Source organism: Antechinus flavipes, chromosome 2, assembly GCF_016432865.1.
Source record: "Antechinus flavipes isolate AdamAnt ecotype Samford, QLD, Australia chromosome 2, AdamAnt_v2, whole genome shotgun sequence".
NCBI lineage: Eukaryota > Metazoa > Chordata > Mammalia > Dasyuromorphia > Dasyuridae > Antechinus > Antechinus flavipes.
The window spans coordinates 576,427,006-576,453,100 of NC_067399.1; the positions used below are offsets into that span (position 1 = coordinate 576,427,006).

The window sequence follows — 26,095 nt, forward strand, 5'->3', positions numbered from 1 at the left end:
GCTGCTCATAATTTCTTATAAAACAATGATATTCCATTACATTCATATACCATAGCTTATTCAACCATTTCCCAACTGATAGGCATCCATCTAATTTCCAGTTCATTACAAGTATAAAAAGGGCTGCTACAAAGATTTTGCACATGTGGGTCCTTTTTCCTTTTTTATCTCATCTCACAATTAATAAAAAGATACAGAATGTATAAGATAGAGAGCCTGGTGTTTAATAAATGTCTACTTAATTGAATTATTGGTTACTGATTATGAAAATTTATTTGGTTTGAAGAGCAGAATGCCACTTTATAGATTCTTTTATATCAAGGTATCTCATATGCATTAAGATTATTCAAGAATCCTTGGAAACTGTAGAAATCATTCTATTCAGGGATGCTCTGATAATAAACATTAGATAATGTACAAAATAGCCTACATTTAAGTTTGAATGGGGATTTACATATGTCATCTTACTAATTCTTACAGTGTTATAAAAAGGAGGTGCTATTATTATCTCCATTTTCCAGATAAAGAAATTGTGTTTTAGAGAGGTTCAATTAATTTGTACTGCATCACGATGCTACTAAGTAGGTATCTGATACAGAATTGAAAGTTGGGTATTGCTGCCTGCAAGACCAGCATTCTATCTACTGTGCTTCCTAAGTGCCATATGCTCCCCAAAGATATTAGCTTCTAATAGAAGAGAGCTAACAGAGTCCAAGTCAAGGAAGGATTCCCTGTGGACAGTGAAGTCTTATATTTTCTCTTAAGGACAGATAATTTTGAGCGGTAGGAAAGAGGCACAGAATAAATAAGCTACTAGAGTATGTTTCTCTGATAAAAATTTCTCTTTTAAAATTTGAATTTATAAGAATAAAAGCTATTCCTTCAATTGATAAATGGCCAAAGAACTTGAAGACAGGAAAATGACACAGAGGGACCACAGGAAAACAGGCACATTGATACACTATTGGTAGTGCTATAAAAAGTATCATCATTATGGAAAGCAATTTGGAATTATGTCCTCAAAGTTACTAACATGTGTGTATACCCTTTGACTCAACAAAGTCCTATGCCCTACTACTAGGGCCTATGCCCTACTGGAATCAAAGAAAAAAGGATAAGTACAATATATACAAAAATATTCATAGTAACTATGTGAGTATCCATTAGTTTAAAAAAGACTTGACAAATTCTGCTATTAGAATGTAATGAAATGATAATGTGTGTAAGAAATGGAAAAAAAGCCAGTTTCAGAAAAAAATTGAGAAGATATATGGACTAGGGAAAATGAAAGGATGCCCATCAATTGGAGAATGGTTGAGTAAGTTGTGGTATATGAGTGTTATGGAATATTATTGTTCTGTAAGGAGTGACCAGCAGGATGAATACAGAGAGGACTGGCAAGACTTACATGAACTGATACTAAGTGAAACGAGCAGAACCAAGAGATCATTATATACCTCAACAACGATACTGTTTGAGGATGTATTCTGATGCAAGTAGATCTCTTCGATAAAGAGAGCTTTAATTGATCAAAGATGGACAGAAGCAGCTACACCCAAAGAAAGAACACTGGGAAATGAATATAAATTGCTTGCATTTTTGTTTTTCTTCCCGGGTTATTTATACCTTCTGAATTCAATTCTCCCTGTGCAACAAGAAAACTGTTCGGTTCTGCACACATATATTGTATCTAGGATATACTGTAACCTATTCCACATGTAAAGGACTGCTTATCATCTAGGGGAGGGGGTGGAGGAAGGGATGGGAAAAATCGGAACAGAAGTGAATGCAAGGGATAATGCTGTAAAAAATTACCCTGGCAAGGGTTCTATCAATAAAAAGTTATTTAAAAAAAAAAAAGAAGAAGAAGAAGATATATGGACTGATACAGAATGAAGTGAGAAGTTCTAGGAGAAAAAATTATACTATGTTATCTTCAACATAAACACAATTTTGAATGATTTAAGTATTGTAAGCAATTCCATAAGACTGATAAAGTTAGCTACCATATCCTGACAGATAGATGATAAAGTATCATGTAGAATGAGATATACATTTTTGGATATGGTCAACCTTGGAATTTGTTTTGCTTGACAATGTTTATTTATTACAAGGATTCTATTTTCCTTTTTTGCTTTATAGTGTAAGGAAGAAAAGATTGGATGGGAAAAATGCTTTATAACTTGAAAAAGTAAAATTTAATTTTAAAAATGTCTATTGGCCAGATTTCAACATGAATGTGGATGTTTACTCAATAGATCACATCTACTGGTACACATATCTGGACCAAAAAATATAGATGGGGCCAAAGTTCAAAAGGAAGGAGAATAGGCCCAAATACTTTTGAAAAATTACAAAGCTCTTTAACCACAATCCATGAAAGCAAAGGCCCTTTTTTTTTTCCAATACTAACATTTTACCAGTATTGTCCTATGGCTTTAAGACCCAAAATATCAGTGAAAAAAATTTATGATAAGTATCACAAAAAAAAAGTGGACAAAAGTTATATGGTAGGTGTTTAACCACCAAGGAACTCAGGAGAAAAGAAGTAAATATCATCAAAGAATTATATGGCACAAAGAGAAGGTGAACTATTCACACAATATGAACAAAGGATGACAGAATGGACAGCAGGAATGCTTTACCTATGCCTTTGTGATGTCAGGAAAAAGGGAAGTATGGCTCTACACTAATTAGACTACCCAGTGGTAAGCTTTTGGAAGGACAAGGACTGGAGTTGCACAGGATGGGCAAAAATGCTAGGTTGTGATTTGCATCTGTGAAAGGGACTCCCCTATCTGTGAGATCACACATCCACTTGAATGTGTTTTTGTTATCAGGATAGCCTCATTTGGTGGTGATGTTGTAGGGATAGAGACAGTACACATCCCAAAATGACTGATAAAAAAGGTATCAGTTAAACAAAGCAATAAGCAAGTTTACGAAACACCAAGGTCAAACAGATGCTTTTAATTTGTTAATATTCTTTCCCCCCTTTCAAAGGGCTAAAACTGCACTAAACAATTTGAAATAGCCTGCATGTTGTCTGAGGTTCACCCAGACATCTATATTTAAACTCACCATCTCAGCTTCTGTGCAGCTGATGTTTCTGAGCAATCCTATGCTCTCTCTCCCTCTAAGGACCAATTCTCCTTCTTCCCAGGTTTGCCTCAAGAAGGCAAAATGGATATTGTTCATTGGACACCAGTGCCAGTTATTGAAACAAGGCTTTCCACAACTAATTGGAGAAGAAGCCTATTTCTCATCTGATTCCTAAGCCCCTAAGGCCTGCTATAGCTAAAACTATATTATTTTGCAAATGGGCATGACCATACCCTTCCAGGAATTATTAAAAAGCCTCTTTCTTTTTCATCACCAGCTTCAACCAGCTTTGGATGAAGATGTTCTCTCTTAATTAGGCAAATAACTACTTTTTTCTTTTCTTAGTTTCCTTTTCTGGAAGCCCTTCCCTCTTTATAGATGAACATGAACAGGACTTTTCTACCTCATACCTGTGTTTCCCCAATAATGCCTCTGAGGAGCATGTTCACATCTAAAACTAAAACTTGTCTATTTATCTATTATAACCAACTCACAGCTGTACTTTTTACTGGAAAGCTACAGTTTCTTCTTATAAAGAGGCAATATGGTGTTATAGGAAGAACAGGGTAAAACAGTCCTCTGAGGATAAAATTTTAAAAATAATTCCAATTTTATTTATTAATAGTATCAAAATTTTTCTCACACTAAAAAGATAATTTTGCAAAATCATCATGAATATGGGTAGTTTTTTAAAAATAATATATTGTAGATACAGCAATTACAAGTTCTGGTTTAAAGTTCAGTTTATTTCAACATTTAAATTTTAATGGCTGTCATAATTGAAATGGGAAAGATTTACAGACAATAGTTCCCTACAAAAGATTATTTTTTAAAGTAAGATAGTGAGAAAACTATTGTTTTTATTCTATATCTCATTATACTCCCTAAATACATACACACACATTTATATATATATATATATATATATAAAAATAATACTATATATATATATATATTTAATCCTTTAAAAGTACCACCTCTTAAAAAAGGTCTTTCTAGATTCAACCAGGTATTAATACTCCATCTCTAGCCTCCTCTCCACCCACTAAATTAGAATGTAAAATTGAAGCATCTATCTTTCTACATCCCCTTCTTTTTTTGTGCATAGCCCTTACCTGGATTCATATATCTAGAAATAAGGGAGGGCTAATATGATACCTGATTGCATGACATATATAGAGTAAGTGAAGGCACCAGGATCAATATGTATAAATATTAGCTAATTTTAATGTCTTCCTAAGATTAAAAACTAATCAGAAATAGAAATTCTCCTATTTTCTTCCTACACCTACATGGATCATATTTCACACACTTTACTGGAAACCACTAGAACACACACTGCCCTATCTCATGATGAGAAGTTCTTCAATTCTTTTCTCTTTTATAGTCATTTTTAGCTAAAATGGATCTTTGTCTCATTCCCCCCTCCCAAGTTTCAAGAAAATGTTTTGCTTTGAAGCTAAGGTACCTGACACATAATGATAGATGCTGTTGAATGAAAGCCTTAACAGAATGAAGAAGGGAGAAGAGGAGTGCTGAGTGATGCAAATAGGATGTACCCAAGGAAGCTGTGGTTTCCATACTGTAGTTCATATCCAGAAACTTCCAAGTTCTTCCTTCTCCCCTCAAATATGATATAACTCCTTAGAATCTTCCTGCTGCAAATCAACTTTATAGATATGTTTTCTAGCCAAAGGACCGACCACATCACCCTCATAAGGGTTGTGTGAACCAAATGACCTCAATGTGAGGCACATGTTGAAATAGTCCCATCTAGCTCTGACAAGGAAACACTATTGAAACAGATCTCTTCCTTCAACCAGAGGCAGGAAGAGATAGATAGAAACAATCCTGCTTAATAAGGAGCCAGGTTTATTAAATTACCTCAATCATTTGAACAAAATGAATACAGAATCTAAGCAGCATGAAAAGCTTTCTACTTATAGTCCAAACAAGTCCCACCTTCTAAACATGCTCAGTCCCTCTGTGAGTTACCAATTGTTTCCTATATGCATTACATTCCTCCTCCCACTGAGAAGGAAAGAAGGGTTAATAAGCCATGTGACCATCAGATATAGAGACTGAGTGGGGGCACCAGTGTCAATCCATATATTCAATGTTAATAAAGCTCAATTTCTTTTTCAAGATTAAAAGAGAGTTTCTAATATTTACTTCCCCCATTCCCATGGCTCACCTAGCACATCTTGTAGATAATCCATAGGACTATGCTTGTAAGACCACAGGCTAAAAAATCTGCATGAACCATAGTGTTCCTGAACGTGATAGGAAATTTTGGCACCCTTAAATTTTATGCCATTAGTTTTGCTAGCCATGTTAAAAAATGTGTAAACATCATTAAGAATCAACAGATGGACTTCCGGTTAAGATGGCGGAGAGGAGGCTCACAGTTGCATAAGCTCCGCGCTTTCTCTCACTATCCACTTCATTACAAGCCTCTGAATCAATGCTTGACTGAAAAAAACCCACAAATAGTTACCAAGAGAAGCCATCCTTGAGATCCGCCAAGAAAGGTCTGTCTTTACTGGAGGGCTGGGGCGGTTTTAGATCGGGCGCAGGCTGAGGGCAGCGGCAGTGAGAGCACGGGAGCAGAGCTGAGAGGGGGTGGGGAGTGATCGTAGCCGTCTCTGCGGGGAGAGCTTCGCTACAGGTTTGGAACCTGCAGCAAGTCAACAGCCCAGCAGAGAAGCTAAAAACACCGGGGGCTGAAGAATACAACCGCAAACAGCTGGACTCTCTCAGGACCTGGCCCCCCCCCTTCCCCCCCCTCAGTGACTCAGCACGCTTTGGGATCTCAGAGCGCAGGCGCAGCACAGTCCTGCTAGTGCCTCACTGCTGCCACCTGCAGTCTGTAGAGGAAGCTCGATAACACACCCAGCCCCCCCCCCAAAGAAAGACTCCAGCTTTTTCTGTTTTTCTTTGGTAGTTTGTCTCTGATTAATAGACAGAATGAGCAAGAAGCTGAAGAGGACTTTAACCCTTGACAGCTTCTATACAGATAGAGAGCAGACTCTAAATCCTGAGGAGACTAAAAACAGGCAGTCCCCAGGTGATTCCCCAAAGGAGGAAATCATCTGTTCCTCAGCACAGATGAACCTCATAGAAGTGATTAAAAAGGCTCTCACAAGGGAGCTAGAAGAAAATGGGAAAAGAGCCTGGAGAAGTCAGTTAAAGAGAGAGTGGATAAAGAAGTAAAATCCTTGAAAAATAGGATTAGTGAACTGGAAACAGAAAACAGCTCTCTAAAAAACAAAATTGGCGAAATGGAAAAAAATTCCACAGAACAAAAGAACTCAATTGGACAATTAGAGAAAGATTTTAAAAAAGTGAGTGAAGAGAATACTTCACTGAAAATCAGAATTGAACAAGTGGAATTGAATGACTCGAGGAGACAAGAAGAATCAGTCAAGCAAATCCAAAAAAATCAAACAATGGAGAAAAATGTGAAATACCTTCTGGGGAAGACAACAGACCTGGAAAACAGATCCAGGAGAGACAATCTGAGAATCATTGGACTCCCAGAAAAACATGATGAAAAAAAGAGCCTGGACACTGTCTTCCAGGAAATCATCAAAGAGAACTGCCCAGAAGTCATAGGAACAGAGGAAAAAATAAACATTGAAAGGATTCATCGATCACCCACTGAAAGGGATCCTAAAATCAAAACACCAAGGAATATAGTGGCCAAATGCCAGAACCCTCAGGTGAAAGAAAAAATATTGCAAGCGGCTAGAAAAACCCAATTCAAGTATCAAGGAGCCACAATAAGGATCACCCAGGATCTGGCAGCATCCACATTAAAAGATCGAAGGGCCTGGAATATGATATTCCGAAAGGCTAAGGAACTTGGTATGCAACCAAAAATAACTTACCCAGCAAGAATGAGCATCTTTTTCCAGGGAAGAAGATGGACATTCAACGAAGTAAGCGAATTTCATCTATTTCTGATGAAAAAACCAGAACTTAACAAAAAGTTTGATCTACAAATATAGAACTCAAGAGAAATCTAAAAAGGTAAAGATTAATCTTGGGAACTATATTTTGACTATATAGATGTATAAAGAATACATGTATACCTTGTTCTAGAAATTGATGTGGAAAGGACATTGTACCAGAAAAAGGGTAAAGTGGGGGTAGTACATCTCATGAAGAGGCATAGGAAACCTATTATATCTGAGAGAAAGAATGGAGGGGGATGAATATAGTGGGTATCTTACTGCCTTCAGAATTGGCTTTAAGTGAAAAATCTTAAGACATATTCAATCTATGGTGAAACTTCTCCCATCTCATTGAAAAGTGAGAAGGGAAAAGTGGAAAGGGAAGGAATAAGCTAAGCGGAAGGGAATACGGGAACTGGGAGGGAAAGGGGTAAGATAGGGGGAGGAACTCTAAGGCGGGGGGAGGGACACTAAAAAGGGAGGGCTGTGAGAAGCAAGGGGTGCTCACAAGCTTATTACTTGGAAGGGGGGGAAAGGGGAAAGAAGGGAGGAAAGCATAAACCGGGGTTAACAAGATGGCAAGTAATACAGAATTGGTCATTCTAACCATAAACGTGAACGGGGTAAACTCCCCCATAAAGAGGAAGCGGTTAGCAGAATGGATTAAAAGCCAGAATCCTACAATATGTTGTTTACAGGAAACACACCTGAAGCGGGGAGATACATGCAGGTTAAAGGTAAAAGGTTGGAGCAAAATCTACTATGCTTCAGGTGAAGTCAAAAAAGCAGGGGTAGCCATCCTGATCTCAGATCAAGCTAAAGCAAAAATTGACCTAATTAAAAGAGATAAGGAAGGACACTATATCTTGCTAAAGGGTAGCATGGATAATGAAGCACTATCTATATTAAACATATATGCACCAAGTGGGGTAGCATCTAAATTCTTAAAAGAGAAACTAAGAGAGCTGCAAGAAGAAATAGACAGTAAAACTATAATAGTGGGAGATCTTAACCTTGCACTCTCAAAATTAGATAAATCAAACCAGAAAATAAATAAGAAAGAAGTCAAAGAGGTAAACAGAATACTAGAAAAGCTAGATATGATAGATCTCTGGAGAAAATGTAATGGAGACAGAAGGAATACACTTTCTTTTCAGCAGTTCATGGAACCTATACAAAAATTGACCATATATTAGGACATAAAAACCTCAAACTCAAATGCAGTAAGGCAGAAATAGTAAATGCATCCTTTTCAGACCACGATGCAATGAAAATTACATTCAACAAAAAAGCAGGGGGAAGTAGACCAAAAAATAATTGGAAACTAAATAATCTCATACTAAAGAATGATTGGGTAAAACAGCAAATCATAGACATAATTAATAACTTCACCCAAGAAAACGATAATAATGAGACATCATACCAAAATGTATGGGATGCAGCCAAAGCGGTAATAAGGGGAAATTTCATATCTCTAGAGGCCTATTTGTATAAAATAGAGAAAGAGAAGGTCAATGAATTGGGTTTGCAATTAAAAATGCTAGAAAAGGAACAAATTAAAAACCCCCAGTCAAACACTAAACTTGAAATTCTAAAAGTAAAAGGTGAGATCAATAAAATTGAAAGTAAAAAAACTATTGAATTGATTAATAAAACTAAGAGTTGGTTCTATGAAAAAACCAACAAAATAGACAAACCCTTAGTAAATCTGATTAAAAAAAGGAAAGAGGAAAATCAAATTGTTAGTCTTAAAAATGAAAAGGGAGAACTCACCACTAACGAAGAGGAAATTAGAGCAATAATTAGGAGTTACTTTGCCCAACTTTATGCCAATAAATTCGACAACTTAAATGAAATAGAAAAATACCTCCAAAAATACAGCTTGCCCAAACTAACAGAGGAAGAAGTAAATATCCTAAACAGTCCCATCTCAGAAAAAGAAATAGAACAAACTATCAATCAACTCCCTAAGAAAAAATCCCCAGGACCAGATGGATTTACATGTGAATTCTACCAAACATTTAAAGAACAATTAACTCCAATGTTATATAAACTATTTGAAAAAATAGGGATTGAAGGAGTCCTACCAAACTCCTTTTATGACACAGATATGGTACTGATACCTAAACCAGGTAGGCTGAAAACAGAGAAAGAAAATTATAGACCAATCTCCCTAATGAATATGGATGCTAAAATCTTAAATAAAATATTAGCAAAAAGATTACAGAAAATTGTCACCAGGATAATACACTATGACCAAGTAGGATTTATACCAGGAATGCAGGGCTGGTTCAATATTAGGAAAACTATTAACATAATTGACTATATCAATAACCAAACAAACAAAAACCACATGATCATCTCAATAGATGCAGAAAAAGCATTTGATAAAATCCAACATCCATTCCTAATAAAAACACTTGAGAGCATAGGAATAAATGGACTTTTCCTTAAAATAGTCAGGAGCATATATTTAAAACCATCAGTAAGCATCATATGCAATGGGGAAAAACTGGAACCTTTCCCAGTAAGATCTGGAGTGAAGCAAGGTTGCCCACTATCACCATTATTATTTAATATCGTATTAGAAACACTAGCCTCGGCAATAAGAGTCGAGAAAGATATAAAAGGAATTAGAGTAGGCAATGAGGAAACCAAACTATCACTCTTTGCAGATGATATGATGGTATACCTAGAGAACCCCAGAGATTCTACCAAAAAGCTATTGGAAATAATTCATAATTTTAGCAAAGTAGCTGGCTACAAAATAAATCCCCATAAATCCTCAGCATTTTTATACATCACCAACAAAACCCAACAGCAAGAGATACAAAGAGAAATTCCATTCAGAATAACTGTTGATACCATAAAATATTTGGGAATCTATCTACCAAAGGAAAGTCAGGAATTATATGAGCAAAATTATAAAAAAGTCTCCACACAAATAAAGTCAGACTTAAATAATTGGAAAAATATTAAGTGCTCTTGGATCGGCCGAGCGAACATAATAAAGATGACAATACTCCCTAAACTAATCTATTTATTTAGTGCTATACCAATCAGACTTCCAAGAAAATATTTTATTGATCTAGAAAAAATAACAACAAAATTCATATGGAACAATAAAAAGTCGAGAATCTCAAGGGAATTAATGAAAAAAAAATCAAATGAAGGTGGCCTAGCTGTACCTGATCTAAAATTATATTATAAAGCAGCAGTCACCAAAACCATTTGGTATTGGCTAAGAAATAGATTAGTGGATCAGTGGAAAAGGCTAGGCTCACAAGACAGAATAGTCAACTATAGCAATCTAGTGTTTGACAAACCCAAAGCCCCTAACTTCTGGGAAAAGAATTCATTATTTGATAAAAACTGCTGGGATAATTGGAAATTAGTATGGCAGAAATTAGGCATGGACCCACACTTAACACCATATACCAAGATAAGATCAAAATGGGTCTATGACCTAGGCATAAAGAACGAGACTATAATTAAATTAGAGGAACATAGAATAGTTTATCTCTCAGACTTGTGGAGGAGAAAGAAATTTGTGACCAAAGATGAACTAGAGACCATTACTGATCACAGAATAGAAAATTTCGATTACATCAAATTAAAAAGCCTTTGTACAAATAAAACTAATGCAAACAAGATTAGAAGGGAAGCAACAAACTGGGAAAACATTTTCACAGTTAAAGGTTCTGATAAAGGCCTCATTTCCAAAATATATAGAGAACTGACTCAAATTTATAAGAAATCAAGCCATTCTCCAATTGATAAATGGTCAAAGGATATGAACAGACAATTTTCAGAGGATGAGATTGAAACTATTACCACTCATATGAAAGAGTGTTCCAAATCATTATTGATCAGAGAAATGCAAATTAAGACAACTCTGAGATACCACTACACACCTGTCAGATTGGCTAAGATGACAGGAAACAATCCTGCTTAATAAGGAGCCAGGTTTATTAAATTACCTCAATCATTTGAACAAAATGAATACAGAATCTAAGCAGCATGAAAAGCTTTCTACTTATAGTCCAAACAAGTCCCACCTTCTAAACATGCTCAGTCCTCTGTGAGTTACCAATTGTTTCCTATATGCATTACATTCCTCCTCCCACTGAGAAGGAAAGAAGGGTTAATAAGCCATGTGACCATCAGCTATAGAGACTGAGTGGGGGCACCAGTGTCAATCCATATATTCAATGTTAATAAAGCTCAATTTCTTTTTCAAGATTAAAAGAGAGTTTCTAATATTTACTTCCCCCATTCCCATGGCTCACCTAGCACATCTTGTAGATAATCCATAGGACTATGCTTGTAAGACCACAGGCTAAAAAATCTGCATGAACCATAGTGTTCCTGAACGTGATAGGAAATTTTGGCACCCTTAAATTTTGTGCCATTAGTTTTGCTAGCCATGTTAAAAAATGTGTAAACATCATTAAGAATCAACAGATATAAATTGTTCTCCACAAAACATTACTCTGCATTCCTTACCTGCATCCCACCATAAATACTAAAGATAATGCACTATACTGATATGCTCTTTCAAATCTTGTCTTTCAAATTGCCTTTCAAATCTGTGTATATTAACTTATGAGAAACTTACTACAATCTTTTCCAAAATAACATAAACTTAGATATCAAGGGTATCTAGCATACTCACCAAACATAGAGTTTTCTCCAAGCTCTGTTCCATATCGCAGCATAGACTCTCCTAGTAACCCTTCAGGCTGTGGGTATCCTGAGGTTAGGACCTGCCCTTTGAGTCTGGACACAGTATTCCACATTCCAAGCTTCACTCTATATGCTTAAAAATATGATCATTTGTAATTCTTTAAACATAGAAAGGCAGAATGCATAATAAATCAAATACAATTATAGCATCACATTGAAAGTAAGTTTAAGATTTAGGCAAGATAAAAAGATAGATAAAAGCTCAACTATATAAACGAAATGAAATCTGTTTCAATTCAAGTTATAAAAGTTTGGATTCTTGACTAAGCTAAAGGCTAAGAAAGCATGTATATACACGGACAGAAAATAGTTTTATAAAGTATACCAAACATAATCAAGGCCCCAAACAGTTAACAATTGATAAATTCATATATTCATTATTCTCCTACTAAGTCCCATGCTTCAAAAAACAAAACAAAAAATGTTAAAAAGATAATGCTAGTGCTAAGCGTCAAAGTCTGAAAGTAAGACCCATGGACAGAAAAGGTTTTTCCTACTGACAAATTAAAATGAGATGAATTTAAATCCATAACAGTACATGGTTTCACTAACGACCTGCCAACATGTAATTTCCTTTTAAAGAAAAAAATTTAAGCTAAAACTGCAAAATCACTTGAAAGTGAATCATAGCCCATTATATACCACACCCAAGCAGCAGATATCATCTTTTTTCTCTTCTTTCCCTTTACCTCCACACCTCCATGGACCTGAACACTAATTTAAATAAGCCTTGTTTAAATGAAAAAATAAAACAATATTCTTTTGTCCCTAATACAAATAGAATAAAGTTGAGAAAATGTTTTAATGCAAAGACAGGATAATGAAACATGTTTCACATGATTGCACATGTATAGTCTATATCCTTATCCTCTAAGGGATGGGAGGAAAGAGAAGAAGGAAAAGAATTTGGAACTCAAAGTTAAAAAAACAACAACTGTTAAATTACTTTCACATGTAATTGTAAAAAAAGATTTTTTAAAAAACTCAACAAGTTAAAGTTAGGATCAAAACCAAGAATAAGAAGCAACTCTATACAATATTATGTCCTGGTCTTAGATTTTTAAGTTCTGCAACTTCCTCTCTTTGCTGGTTGAAATAAAACATTGTGCTTCTGGCCTTTTTTCAGGTGTCAGAGGTAAGATACTGGAGCTCAAGGCTCTGCACAAGTGTCAATCTGATTTGTCATCATCATGAAAACAAAAAATAAATCTACCTAATTAGGCAAGGTGTTTGACATTAGCAATAAAGTCATATTTTCTACCCTCAAGATGGAAATGGAGATTGCAAAGATGACACATTTATAACATAAAGATACTGGGGGAGGGGGAGTGTATGTGAGTGTATTTAATGAAAACTAATCTTATTATTTTAAGAGTCTCTCCCTATATACATATACAAGAATACAATAAGAATAAATCATGAAAATTGGGAAATCAGAAGTCATTGTGAGCTAGGAGGTGAGAGAGGCTTCAATGGACTAAAGTAGAATATAATTAAGTCACAAGAAGAATGTAACTTAAAAACATAAAAAGGATGTCAAACAGCATTGTAGACAAGGAGAATAGCATGAATAAAAGTATAGAGAATGGATTGCATAGAATATTATGGTTTAAGGGTTGACTAGTATGATTAGAACAAAGGATTAATATGTGAATTTGGTCGGAGGTAAATTTGGAAATCTAGACTGAAAGGCTTTGAATTCCAGTTTGTGTTTTATCTTGTCAGAAGCCTACTGGCTTCTGAACTAGTTTTTGAACTAGGAAGATTATTTCAGACCGAGCAAAGGGGATGAATTATAGGTTAAAACAAAACAAAACGCTTAAGAAGCTATTGCAGATGTCCAGGTGAGAGGAAATAAAGGCATGAATATCAATTTGCAGAGCAGCAAACTTGGGACACAAATTACTGGTGGAAGAAATTTGTTGCAGGTGATATTATTTAATGGCACCTCACTTAACCAAAAGTGATTTATATCTAAAACCAATCTCACCAAACAGAACACAGGTGAGAGCCAGGAAGTAAAAGGAAAAAAGGCTTCTAGCAAACAAAAAGAGATCATATCACTAAATTATATGTAATAAACTAATAAACTTAAGTAAAGGAGTTCATTTGAGGCAAGAAGATCTCCTCATGCCTTTATTGAATTAGTTTACTTTTATTTTGGATCATATTCTAAACAAGATCAGCTGTCTTGCAAAACAGACATTTCTTAAATCTTCAATAATAGGTAAATCTCTTGGTATATGAGGCTTTATTACTTCAGACTCCTACTTTTGGCACAGACTTCAGCAAATGCAGATAATCAACAGGAAGCAAGACTGAATAAAGAGCTGTGTATCCTCTCTCTATAATCTTTCAAAAAAACACCTTTGCTTCATCATGCTATAACACTCTACTTGGCAGAGATAGCAAAGAATCCCTATTGAAATGAAGACACAAAATTTAACTTGGCATTTACCAAGTTTCTCATCTGATTAGTATATATTCTCTGAAATTACTCAGCATGTAAGAGAGTCTTCATTTTCTAAACTTTTTATCAAATGCTTGGAACACAAAATGCCCTACTTCAGAAACCTCAGCAAAGAAAGACAGTGTAGTAAGTCTATTGCAAAGAGTATTCAGTTTAGAGTTCAAAGACTGGATAGAAACCCTGGCATTCCCATGTGCTACCTATGTGACTTTGGGCAAGATTTTAGTCTCTTCATCCATAAAATGACAAGAGTAACCTCTAAAGTTCCTTCCTATTCTCAATGTATTCATGGTATGCTCATTAAAAAAAAAAAAGTCCATAACATTATTTGATCTTAGATGAAATGTTAAAAGATGTCATGACATTTCTTAACTTTACCTGGATTTGGCTGAAGACACTCGGTGCATTTTGCAAGAAGCTCTACAATTGCTTTACTAGTTATTTCTATTTTCTGAAAGAGAAATTTTACAAGATATAAAAATATCATAAAGCAAAACAATCCATATAACATCAAATTTTAGAAGCAATATTCAATGAAATTCAATGACATACTGGTAAAACAGCATGATGTTTTAATTTAACTAAAGATTCTTTCTGTATTTGTAACAATGTCTTATTTGTAGTATTCCTGTGTCTTAGGGCCTCTGGATATATTTTAATTAAAGTGATTGCCAATTAACTTTGTTTTTAGAATCTTTGAAAAACAAAGCTCTTATTTCTCAGAAAACTAGGTGCCTATCTTAAAACCAAACCTGAGATCTGTAAACCAAAACTTCTGTGATTCCTAAGTGGCAGTATAGTATAACTCAGCAGATGAGGGACTGGAGTTATCAGTCTACTTTTATTCATTGACTCAACCATTAACTCAAAAATTTACTATGACCATGGCACTATGCTAGAGGGCAAGCACAAAGGCAAGAATAAAAAACAAAACACTGCCACTGTTCATTTGATAATTGAACTTGGGCCTCTATACAGATGATATGGGTTTTATAACATAGTTGTTTGTTAATGAGCACCAGGGCTGGTGCTCTATCAACTGCACCACCTAGCTGCTCCAGTTGGATATATTTTTTTTTTAAGTATTTATACACACACACACACACACACACACACACACACACACACACACACACACACACTTATACATTTATAGGTATATACTACTTATGCACAAAGGACTATAAAACTACCTATACCTTTTGATCCAGCAATTTCACTACAAAGTCTATATCCTAAAAAGACCAAGGAAAAGGACCTATTTATACAAAAAATATTGATAGCAGCTCTTTTTGTGGTGGTAAAAAAATTAAAGATTGAAGGTATACCCATTAGTTGGAGAATTCATTCGAACAAGTTGATATGGTTGTGATGGAATATTATGATGCTATAAAAAATGTCGAGCAAGATGCTTTCAGAAAAACCTGGGAAGATTTATATGAACAAAAAGCAAAATAAAATGAGCAGAATGAAGGGAACAGTGCACATTGTACCAGCAATACTGTACAGTGGGCAATTGAGAATGACTTAACTATTCTCAGCAATATTCCAAAGAACTTATAATGAAAAATGCTATCTACCTACAAAGAACTGATGGTGTTTGAATGAAGATGAAAGCATGTTTTTTTAAATTTTATTTTTCTTGAGGTTTTTTTTTTGGTCTATTCACTTTGGCAAACTGCCTAATATGGAAATAAGTTTTGCATGACTACACATGTAAAAATCTATAAAAATTTCTTGCCTTATCAAAGCTAGGGAATGGAAAAGAGGGTTGAAAATTTGGAATTCAAATTTTAAAACAAATGTTTAAAAATTGTCTTTACATGTAGTTGAGAAAAAAATTAGGATGTAATCGAAGTAGTCCTTTAATGACCATTTGTATCTCTAAACACTTTCACCAACAAAAGAAAAAAAAAACCAGAGCAATGATTTTGATATATAACTTAAAAAATGAAAAAAAAAAAAATCAACAGATTCTAAAACATCAATTAAATAATTAAATAGCAAAATAGCAGTCCTGAAAAATCAAAAGAAATTAATAGAGTTCCAAGTAGAAAAAGGAAAGACTAGTACAATGAAACTAGGAGCTTTTTAAAAATAAATAAAATAAACCATTAGCTAATTATATTTTAAAAACCAAAAGGGAAACTCAAATTACTAGTATTAATAATGAAAAGGGAGACTTTACAACAATGGCAGGAATAAAAGACAGATATGAAATCATTTTGCTTAATGATGACAATAAAACTTGCTCCTCAAATAAAATAGTTGACTACTTACAAAAATAAAAACACCCAGATAAAAAGAGAGAGAATTTAAACAATGTAATGTCAGAAAAATAAACTGAACGGGCCATAAATGAATGCCCAAAAGAAGGGAGAAAAAAAATTCAGAGTAAGTGGATTTATAAGTAAACTATTTTAGATATTAAACAATTAATTCCTATATTACATAGACTGTTTACAAAAATAAGAAAAGAGATCCGACCAAATATAATCTTGATAACTAAACAAAAAGAGATTCAAAACAAAAAAACCTAAAATTATATATCTAATGAGCACTAATGTAAACAATTTTAAATGAAATAATTGCAGAAAGGCTGTAACAACTTATCACTACAACCACACTGGATTTATAAGAGGATGCAGGGTTGGTTCAATGTTAGGGAAATTCTCAAAATAACTAGACATAATAATAACAACAAATGACAAAGTTATATCAATAAATAAAAAAAACCCACTTATTTGACATGTAATACCCAAGTCTGCTTTTAAATAAATGGAAAACATAAGAATAAATGAAACTTTTTTAACCATGATAAATTTAAAACTAAGATCTAGTATTATATATAAAGAGAATAAACTAAGAGAAAAATAAAGAGAAAAAACCCAATAAAGTATCCACTATCACTACTGCTACTTAATGAAGTGTTAGAAATGTTAAATATAATACAAAAATAATTCAAAAATAAATTTAGTGAGTAAGCTTGGATAAAGGAAAATTGAAATTATCCCTTCTTATCAATAATATGTTATATTTAGAGAATTCTAGAAAACAACTAAAATCAATTAAAACATTACAGCAAAAAAGAATGTACATGTCATGAGCATTTCTAAATATTACTCCCCCAAAATTCAGGAAGTAAAAGAGAACATTTAAAATGACTATAGATTGTATAAAATAGTTGGGCATTACAGATCAAGATATACAAAGAAACTACAGGAATACAATTATCAAACATTGCTCACAATTGGGCTAGGTTACAATATGTTAAAAATAACAATACTACCAAAAGACTGATCCACTTATTCAATAGGATTATCTTCTTATTCAATATTCTATTTATTCAAACTAGAAAACTACAGAAACCTAGAAAAAATAATAATGAAATTCTTTGTAAACCAAAACTCAAGAATCTCAAAGGAAATAATGAAAAAAATTTAAACGTAAGGCAGCCCAGCAGTACCAGAATCAAATTACACTACAAAGCAGTCATCATCGAAACAATTCATGCTAATTAAAAAATAAAAAAATCGATTTCTGCACAGATCAGATACACTATATATTTGTAAATTAACTTAGTAAGCTAATTTTCAGTAAATCCAAAGACCCCAATTATTGACTCAGTATTTGACAAATATACTATTTTTCAATCAGGAAGAAATTATGTTTAGACCAACACCTCACATTTGCTAAGAAAACCTCAAATGAATCTTGAAAAGTCAGACACAACAACTAAACTAAATTGATTAGAAAAATGTAAATAAAAACAATTCTAAGGTGCTACCTCACACCCATCAGATTTGGCAAAGTTGACTAGAAAAGAAAAATTACAAATGTTGATGCAAAGTGATTGAGTAGATAGTGAAGTAAGTGACCTGTGCTTCAAGCCAGTAAACTGTGCATACCGTTCGACCCAGTGTCACTATTGTACACTGTCACTGATACTACACTGAGATCAAAACAGAAAGGAAAGTCCAATACGCAGAAAAATATAAATCACAGCTATTCTATGATGGTAAAGCCCTGGAAACTAAAAGAGTGCCCATCAATTGGGAAATGGGTAAAGTATAATATATGAACATAATGGAATACTACTGTGCCATAAGAAATTATAAAGATGATTGTTTCAGAGTTATCTGGGACAGCTTTATGAACTGATGCAGCATAAAGTAAGCAGAACCAGAACAATTAATATCAAAACAACCTCAGAACAATTAATATCAAAACAACCTCATTATTTAAAAAAAAAAAAAAAAAAAAACTTTGGAACACTGGACAATTCTGATCAATGCAATGATTCAACCATCATCTCAGAGATGTGATGATATAGAAGAATGCTAGCCATACGTTTGTAGAGGGCTGGCACTATGCACTGAGATCGGGACTGGCGAGAGCTTGAGGCTAATTTCTGATTGGACGATACTCTATGGGCCATATGCTTGGAAAATGGCATATTCCTCCATCGGTAGTGGCTCAATGATTGGTGTATAGAGGATTATAGGAGGGACTAGGGGGTGGAGTAAAGCTAGCCAGACACACACTTTCAGTGGTAGAGGAGGAGAAGGCGGTTGTGGAAAATCTCCTTCTATCCTGTTCAACTCTGGGGACTGAGAATAAAGATTGAGGACTTTTGCTTATCCTGACTCCGGGTGATTCTGGAGTGTCCTGGGTGCTAGTGTAGTTGTTACATACTTTGTCACAGATAATGGACAAAATAAATAGAACAAGATGAATTTTGGGACATGGACAATATAGGAATTTGTTCTTTTTGACTATCTTAAGCTGGTTTTGTTTTGTTTTTTAATCTCCCCAAGGGAGAGGGAAAGGTTGAAGGGAGAAAAATAAATCTTTATTAATTGAAAATTTAATAAATTGAAAAAAATAAAATAAAATTTAACTTAAAAAATTTTTAACGTTTTATTTATAGACCAGGGAAGATGAATTTTAGTACCACTCTATTTTTTGTTTTTAGTCCCAGAGTAAGTTTGATTTGATAGTGAAGCCTTTTTTAAACAGATATTTTCATTATCTGTATGAATAACACAGATTCACAGTGACAGCAACCTAATGTATAGGAATAGCATTTAGAAGGAACTAATTAATCTCTGGAAAGAAAATTCAGCTTCAAAATTCAACAATACTAACCAAAAAAATCACAAAAACACTTTATCTTGGTTCTACTCACAGCCTTATTCTTTTCTTGCTTTTTCCTCCTTTACTTTTCTCTCTCCTCATTGATGAATTTAAATATTTGACTTTCAAAAGTCTATTTCTATTCCATTTTTGCAATTGCAAGTAAGCTCATCTTGAGTCAAATTATGTTTTCAGAAAAAACCCTGTTCTCCAACTCCAGGTACATCAAGACAAATATGAGTATCTAGGGCAGGAGTTCTTGAACTTTTTTTGTGTCTAGAACCACTCTCCTCACACCCACCTTAGACAAATCTGGGTACAAAGAATAAGTCTTTGTACACTTATTCAAAATAATATTTACAGACAACATTCAAAACTGAAAGAAATATTACATTTCAGTTAGGGGTTAGGTATAAGTTCATGGGCCTTCTGAAATCTAGCCACAGAGCCCATAAACTCTAGATTAAAAACTCTTGATTATTTTGAGATTGGGCTCAGAATGCAAAGTGCCAAAAACACTACATAGAGCTAGCTCCTTCTTCCACCTGCATTAAGCTAAACAGAGATTCAACCATCTCCTAATAAAGTTTCATGATTATTGGGGAATCCAAAAGATAGGAAGAAAGAAGTATCTTATCTTACTTGTATTCATAATGATCCCTTACAATTCTATAGTATTTTATGCTTTTCATCATCCTTTCATATACTACACACTAGCTCATCTGATTCCTGGGGAGAATCTTTTGAGTTAGATAAGGTACACATTTATCATTCCCAATTTGCATATGAAGAATGTAAGATTTAAGAAGCTTAATAATCTGTACACAAAGACATTGACAGAAAGAGCCCATTCCCCTGACTTCCCTACACAGTACATATCCCAGAATTTGTGCTTAGTGAAGATGGGAAGAAAAGAGTTCCCACATATCAAATAACTTTTCATCTAAAAATAATAACTTGGAACTTCTTAGCCTTTATACTCTCTAAAATGTATAGCCCTGTTATTTTAACCTTTCCAAAAAAATTCTGTTTCTGTGTGATGATCTTAGGATCATAAATCATAATCATAATCAAATCATAAAAGGGAACTCAGAAGCTGAAGTCCAACTCCCTAATTTTACAAAGAAACTGAGGCACAGAGAAGGTAAGGGACTGGTTTGAGCCACATAGATAGTATCTGAGGCAGAACAGAAACTCATTTCTTCCCTACTGAAAGTCCAACTCTTTTTTCCACCATGTCACCTTGGCTTTCTTATAAACATTTTCATAGCAATAGTCCAAATCACCTTTAAGATGTCTAAATTCCTACATATTAAAAATGTATCCAAATGTTTAGGGACTGCATGATTGGAATCTATCCAAGGTTCAGATTATGATAAGACAACCTCTATCTGAGATCTATAGCTAATGTTCTGGTTTATACAACCTGGGATTTTCATCTTTTTTTTTTTTTTTATTATAACTTTTTATTGACAGAACCCATGCCTGGGTAATTTTTTTACATTATCCCTTGTACTCACTTCTGTTTCGACTTTTCTCCTCTCTCCCTTCACCCCCTCCCCCAGAGGGCAAGCAGTACTATACAAGTTAAATATGTCACAGTGTATCCTAGATACAATACATGTGGTGCAGAACCAAACAGTTCTCTTGTTGCACAGGAAGAATTGGATTCAGAAGGTAAAAATAACCTGGGAAGACAAACAAAAATGCAAGCAGTTTATATGCATTTCCCAGTGTTCTTTCTTTGGGTGTAGCTGCTTCTGTCCATCCTTGATCAATTGAAACTAAGTTAGATCTCTTTGTCGAAGAGATCCACTTCCATCAGAATACATCCTCATACAGTATCGTTGTTGAGGTATATAATGATCTCCTGGTTCTGCTCATTTCACTTAGCATCAGTTCATGTAAGTCTCTCCAAGCCTCTCTCTATTCATCCTGCTGGTCATTTCTTACAGAGATTTTCATTTGTTTTAATAACAAAAGACAACTTTAATGATAAATAAAATTTCTTGGCTCATAGTATCAATGTCAATCTTATCTAATTTGCATATGAAAATTTTTTTCTCACCCTTTGCATTTCTACGAATTCTTCATCTAGTTTCGTTTTTTCTACTCCACTGACTTTTTCACTAATGAGCTGCAAAAACAAACAGAAAATAATTATATTATATGGCATGTCATAACATTTTAATAGGTATTAAAAAAATTTATTGAGTTTGCCAATAAAAGTCTTTAATTTTCAATAGACAGAAGATGGAAGGATTCTCTTCAGTTAAATGAATCACAGTCTTTAAAGTATGAAAGAGGGAGAAAGAATTATTTGATGCCTATAATGACACCAGGCTCTGTGTTAAGCCCTTTTTATAAATATTATCTCATCTGATCTCCACAAGAAGCTTAGGAGGTAGGAGCTAATATTTCCATTATACAGTTGAGGAGATTGAGTCAGAGATCAAGTGACTTTTCCACAGTCACACAGCTAATAAAGCATCTGAGAATGGATTTGAACTGAGGTCTTTCTGACTCTAAATACAGTAATCTATCAATTGCACCACCAGCTACACTAAAACAGCTAACTGTAATTTTTTGGGATTAGAGTGGTTATTCATAAACACCATAGGGACTCTTGAAGCTAAGGATCCTGATCTAGTTTTACTACTTTATTGCTACTTTGAAATACTGACTGGATTCTCTTCAAGTGACCATCCAACCTCAAATCCAGTCCTCAAGAAACTCTGTTAAAAAAAAAAAAAAAAGTATTATCTATAGTCTCCACCAGAACCTTTAGTCTCTTTTGGTTGGCATAAAGGATACTTTTTGGCCACTAAATAGAAATATCAGAATATTTCCTATTTTATGTTTGCATATATATATTTCCTATATAATTTATTTATATATACATACATAAAAATACCTTATTTATCTTTATTATATTAATTACTAAATTTTATCTTATTTCACTTCAATTTGTTGTTTTTCTTGTTTTATACAGAGAATAGGAAGTCTCTAATAGGAAGTCCAATAGGTAGCAAGTGTTCCACATAAGGAAGGTTAAACTCCTTTTCTTATTTTAACCCTGGCAATCAATCATTCAGAAAACATTAAGCATTTACTATGTGCTACACACTATGCTAAGCATAAGACTGAGTTGATCTTCCATTAGATGAAAAATATGAATATATTTATCCAAATCCCATCAAGGTTAGGATATTTATAGAATTCTAGTGTTCATAATTGTTTGATTTTGTGTTTTTCGTTAACTTTCATAGTGAGGATTGACTAGTGTCAGGATTATTCCCAAATTTTTTTTTAAGCAATTGATTATGATTTAGGCTAAGTTAACCTTACTCAACCTTCTTACTTAACCTTACTTACCTTCTAACCTTCTTACTTCTAACCTTACTTACAAAAAAAAACCATACTCAACATTCTTCTAAGAGTCCTAACATAAAAGAAAAGAATCCATTACTTGGGACCTAGTTAAGTATCTCTGTTTCAGGCTCTCAAGTGCAAAAGTGAAGCAGTCTATATCCCTCATGGAACTTACATTCTTTCAGGTGGTGTTCTGAGCTCCAGTTTTCTCATGTGTAAATTAGGAAGAATGAGTATCTGCAGTATCTTATTCACAAATGCAGTCAAGCATGTAAAGTACTTTGAAATCTTAAAATACTGTATCAATTTCAGTTAATTATAATAGTCCTATGTATTTGTATTATATTCTAATCAAGCTTTTCCAGTCCCTTGATGAACTGGACTGGAAAGCCCATAAACTTGTTCCAATATGATAGTAAATTATTATGTTGTTTTCTCAAACAGATTAATTGGGTCTGTTCAACTTTGGTTGTATTGGTAAAAGCCAATAACCTGAGGGAAAAATTCTGTGAGAATGTTTTTGAATGTACTTCCTAATGTCTAAAAGTCCTATTTTAGAGAACAAGAGATAATCCACCTGTCAGATCTTTGGAGAAGGAAGGAATCTATGGTTAAAGAAACAGAGAACTAAAAATTCAAAACAGATAATTCTGAATACATTAAATTAAAAAGATTTTCCAAAAACAAAAGCAATGCAGCCAAGATTAGAAGGAAAGAAGAAAGCTGGAGGAAAAAATTTTACAACCAGCATTTTAATAAAGACCTTATTTCTTTTTTTTTAATAAAGCTTTTTATTTTCAAAACACATGTATAGATAGTTTTCAACATTCACCCTTGCAAAATCTTATGTTCCACATCTTTCTTCCTCCTTTATCCCTAACCCCCTTCTCCTAGATAGTAAGTAATACAAACATATAATAAAATATGTGCAATTCTCCTATACATATTTCCACAATTATGCTGCACAAGAAAAATCAGATCAAAAAGAAAAAATGAGAAAGAAAACAAAATGTAAGCAAACAACAACAACAATAACAAAAGTTAAAATATTATGTCGTGATCCACATTCAGTCCCCACAGTCCTCTCTCTGGGTGCAGCTGGCTTTTTCCATTACAAATCCATTGGAACCAGACTGGATCACTTCATTGTTGAAAAATATCACATCCATCAGAATTGATCATTGTATAATCTTCTTGTTGTGTATGATATTCTCTTGGTTTTATTCACTTCATTTAGCTTAAGTTTATGTAAGTCTCTCCAGGCCTTTTCTGAAATCATCCTGCTTATCATTTCTCATAGAACAATAATATTCCATAACAATAATATATCACAACTTTTTCAGGCATTCTCCAACTGATGGGCATCCACTCAGTTTCCAGTTCCTTGCCACTATAAAAAAGAGCTACTACAAACATTTTTTGCACATGTGGGTCCTTTTCCCTCTCTTTTATAATCTCTTTGGAATACAGAACCAATAGAGATATAACTGAATCAAAGGTTATGGACAGTTTTATAGCTCTTTGGGCATAATTCCAAATTGTTCTCCAGAATGGTTAGGTCAGTTCACAATTCCACCAACAATGCATTAGTGTCCCAGTTTCCCCACATCCCCTCCAACATTCATCATTATCTTTTCCTGTCATGTTAGCCAATCTGAGAGGTATGTAGTGGTACCTCAGAATAGTCTTAATATGCATTTCTCTGGTCAACAGTGATTTAGAGCATTTTGTCACATGACTAGAAATGGCTTTAATTTCTTCATCTGAAAGTTGCCTGTTCATATCCTTTGATTTTTCCTATCCTTTGACCATAAGTCAACTAGGAAATGGCTTGTATTCTTATAAATTTTTCAGAGAATTGCAAATTAAGACAACTCTGACATACCACTACATATCTCTCAGATTGGTTAAGATGATAGGAAAAGATAATGGTGAATGTTGGAGGGAATGTGGGGAAACTGGGACATTACTGCATTGTTGGTAGAACTGTGAACAAAGAGATCATAAAAAAGGGAAAAGGGCCCCCCAAAAAAATTTTGTAGCAGTACAAAAATTTTGTACTGGCAAGGAATTGGATAGTGAATGGTTGTTCATCAATATACTACACAGTCAGAAAGCAAATCCCCATGTCAAAATGACCATGTCAGGTCTTTTTTCTACTTAGGAACCAACACTAATGCAATAGAATAAAAAGGGACATAGCATAAATACCACCATGAAGAAAAATAATTTGGGCAATAAAATCACATTATATTATCCTTCACTTCACTAACAACTTCTACTACCTGATTCCATTGTAATTTCCTTGATTTCAGACTGCTGCTGTATCCACCATTCCCAGCTTTTGCCTTTCCTATTAGATTTCCTAAACCCAGTAAAATTACTTTAATCCTCTATATAGCCTGTCCTTGATATTATCTTTCAAGGTTTCAGTGGTCAAAATTTACATTCCTTTGGCCAGAGCACCCACAGGTAAGAAATAGAAGGGGAATGTGGAAATAGAGGGGGAAAAAAAAGGAAAGGAAAAGAAAAGAATTGTATTGCCCAATTGGCCAGCTGCAGCTAAGTCCCCACTGAGCATCTTCTACTCCACTCAACAGTGGCTATTTTTTGTCTTTGGTTCTCCAAAAAAGGCCATTTTATCAGAGGGGTGATGCCATGATACGAAAGTTAAATAGATTTAAGTGAGGAAGGGTTGTGAGAAGTCATCAGCCTCACTTTCTCCTTCAGAGTCATCTTGGGGTTTACAGACTGGGACTATGCCTGTCATTATACTGGCTCTCATTGATTGGAAAATAGGTACCAGGCCAAGCCCCATTTGGCCACTATTTGAGTCCTGAATGGCTCAGAGTGAATGTAAATAACAATTGTTTCTGATACACACACACATGTACATAGATAAACACACACATAATATATTTCTTACTTAGCCTTAATCACTGATTGTGCATTGCCTTGGTCAAACGGACCTGTTAAAGACCTTAGCTTAAAAAGGCCAGTCTCCTTCTGAATCGAAAGCCATCTCCAGTAATCCTGATTTATATCTTGCCATTGAACCTAGACAGCTCTGGAGGAGAAAGGCTGATGATTTTGCACAATCATCCATCACTTAAATCCAATTCACTTGCATGTTGTGCCATTACCTCCCTGATATCATGGCCTCTTCAAAAATGAAGGATAAACAACAATAACAATAATCCTGTTTTTACCTCTCCCCTAGAAGCAATATTGTCACTGACTATAATTAAATATTCTGCTCCAATATTTTTAAAGGAGTCACTACAGTATATTTGAACATTTATGTATCTTTTGC

At 34.2% G+C, this 26,095-nt stretch overlaps 1 protein-coding gene across 1 annotated transcript in view; it reads right to left on the minus strand.

The window, feature by feature from the left end:
• Nucleotides 1–26,095, minus strand: part of SH3GL3 (SH3 domain containing GRB2 like 3, endophilin A3) — a 138,098-nt gene that overhangs the window by 29,341 nt on the left and 82,662 nt on the right. The window contains exons 2-4 of the mRNA XM_051981176.1: nucleotides 21,479–21,547; nucleotides 14,653–14,725; nucleotides 11,734–11,877 (exon numbers count right to left, since the gene is read on the minus strand). Of these exons, the coding sequence (XP_051837136.1) occupies nucleotides 11,734–11,877; nucleotides 14,653–14,725; nucleotides 21,479–21,547 (286 nt within the window). The remainder of the gene's footprint in view (nucleotides 1–11,733; nucleotides 11,878–14,652; nucleotides 14,726–21,478; nucleotides 21,548–26,095) is intronic.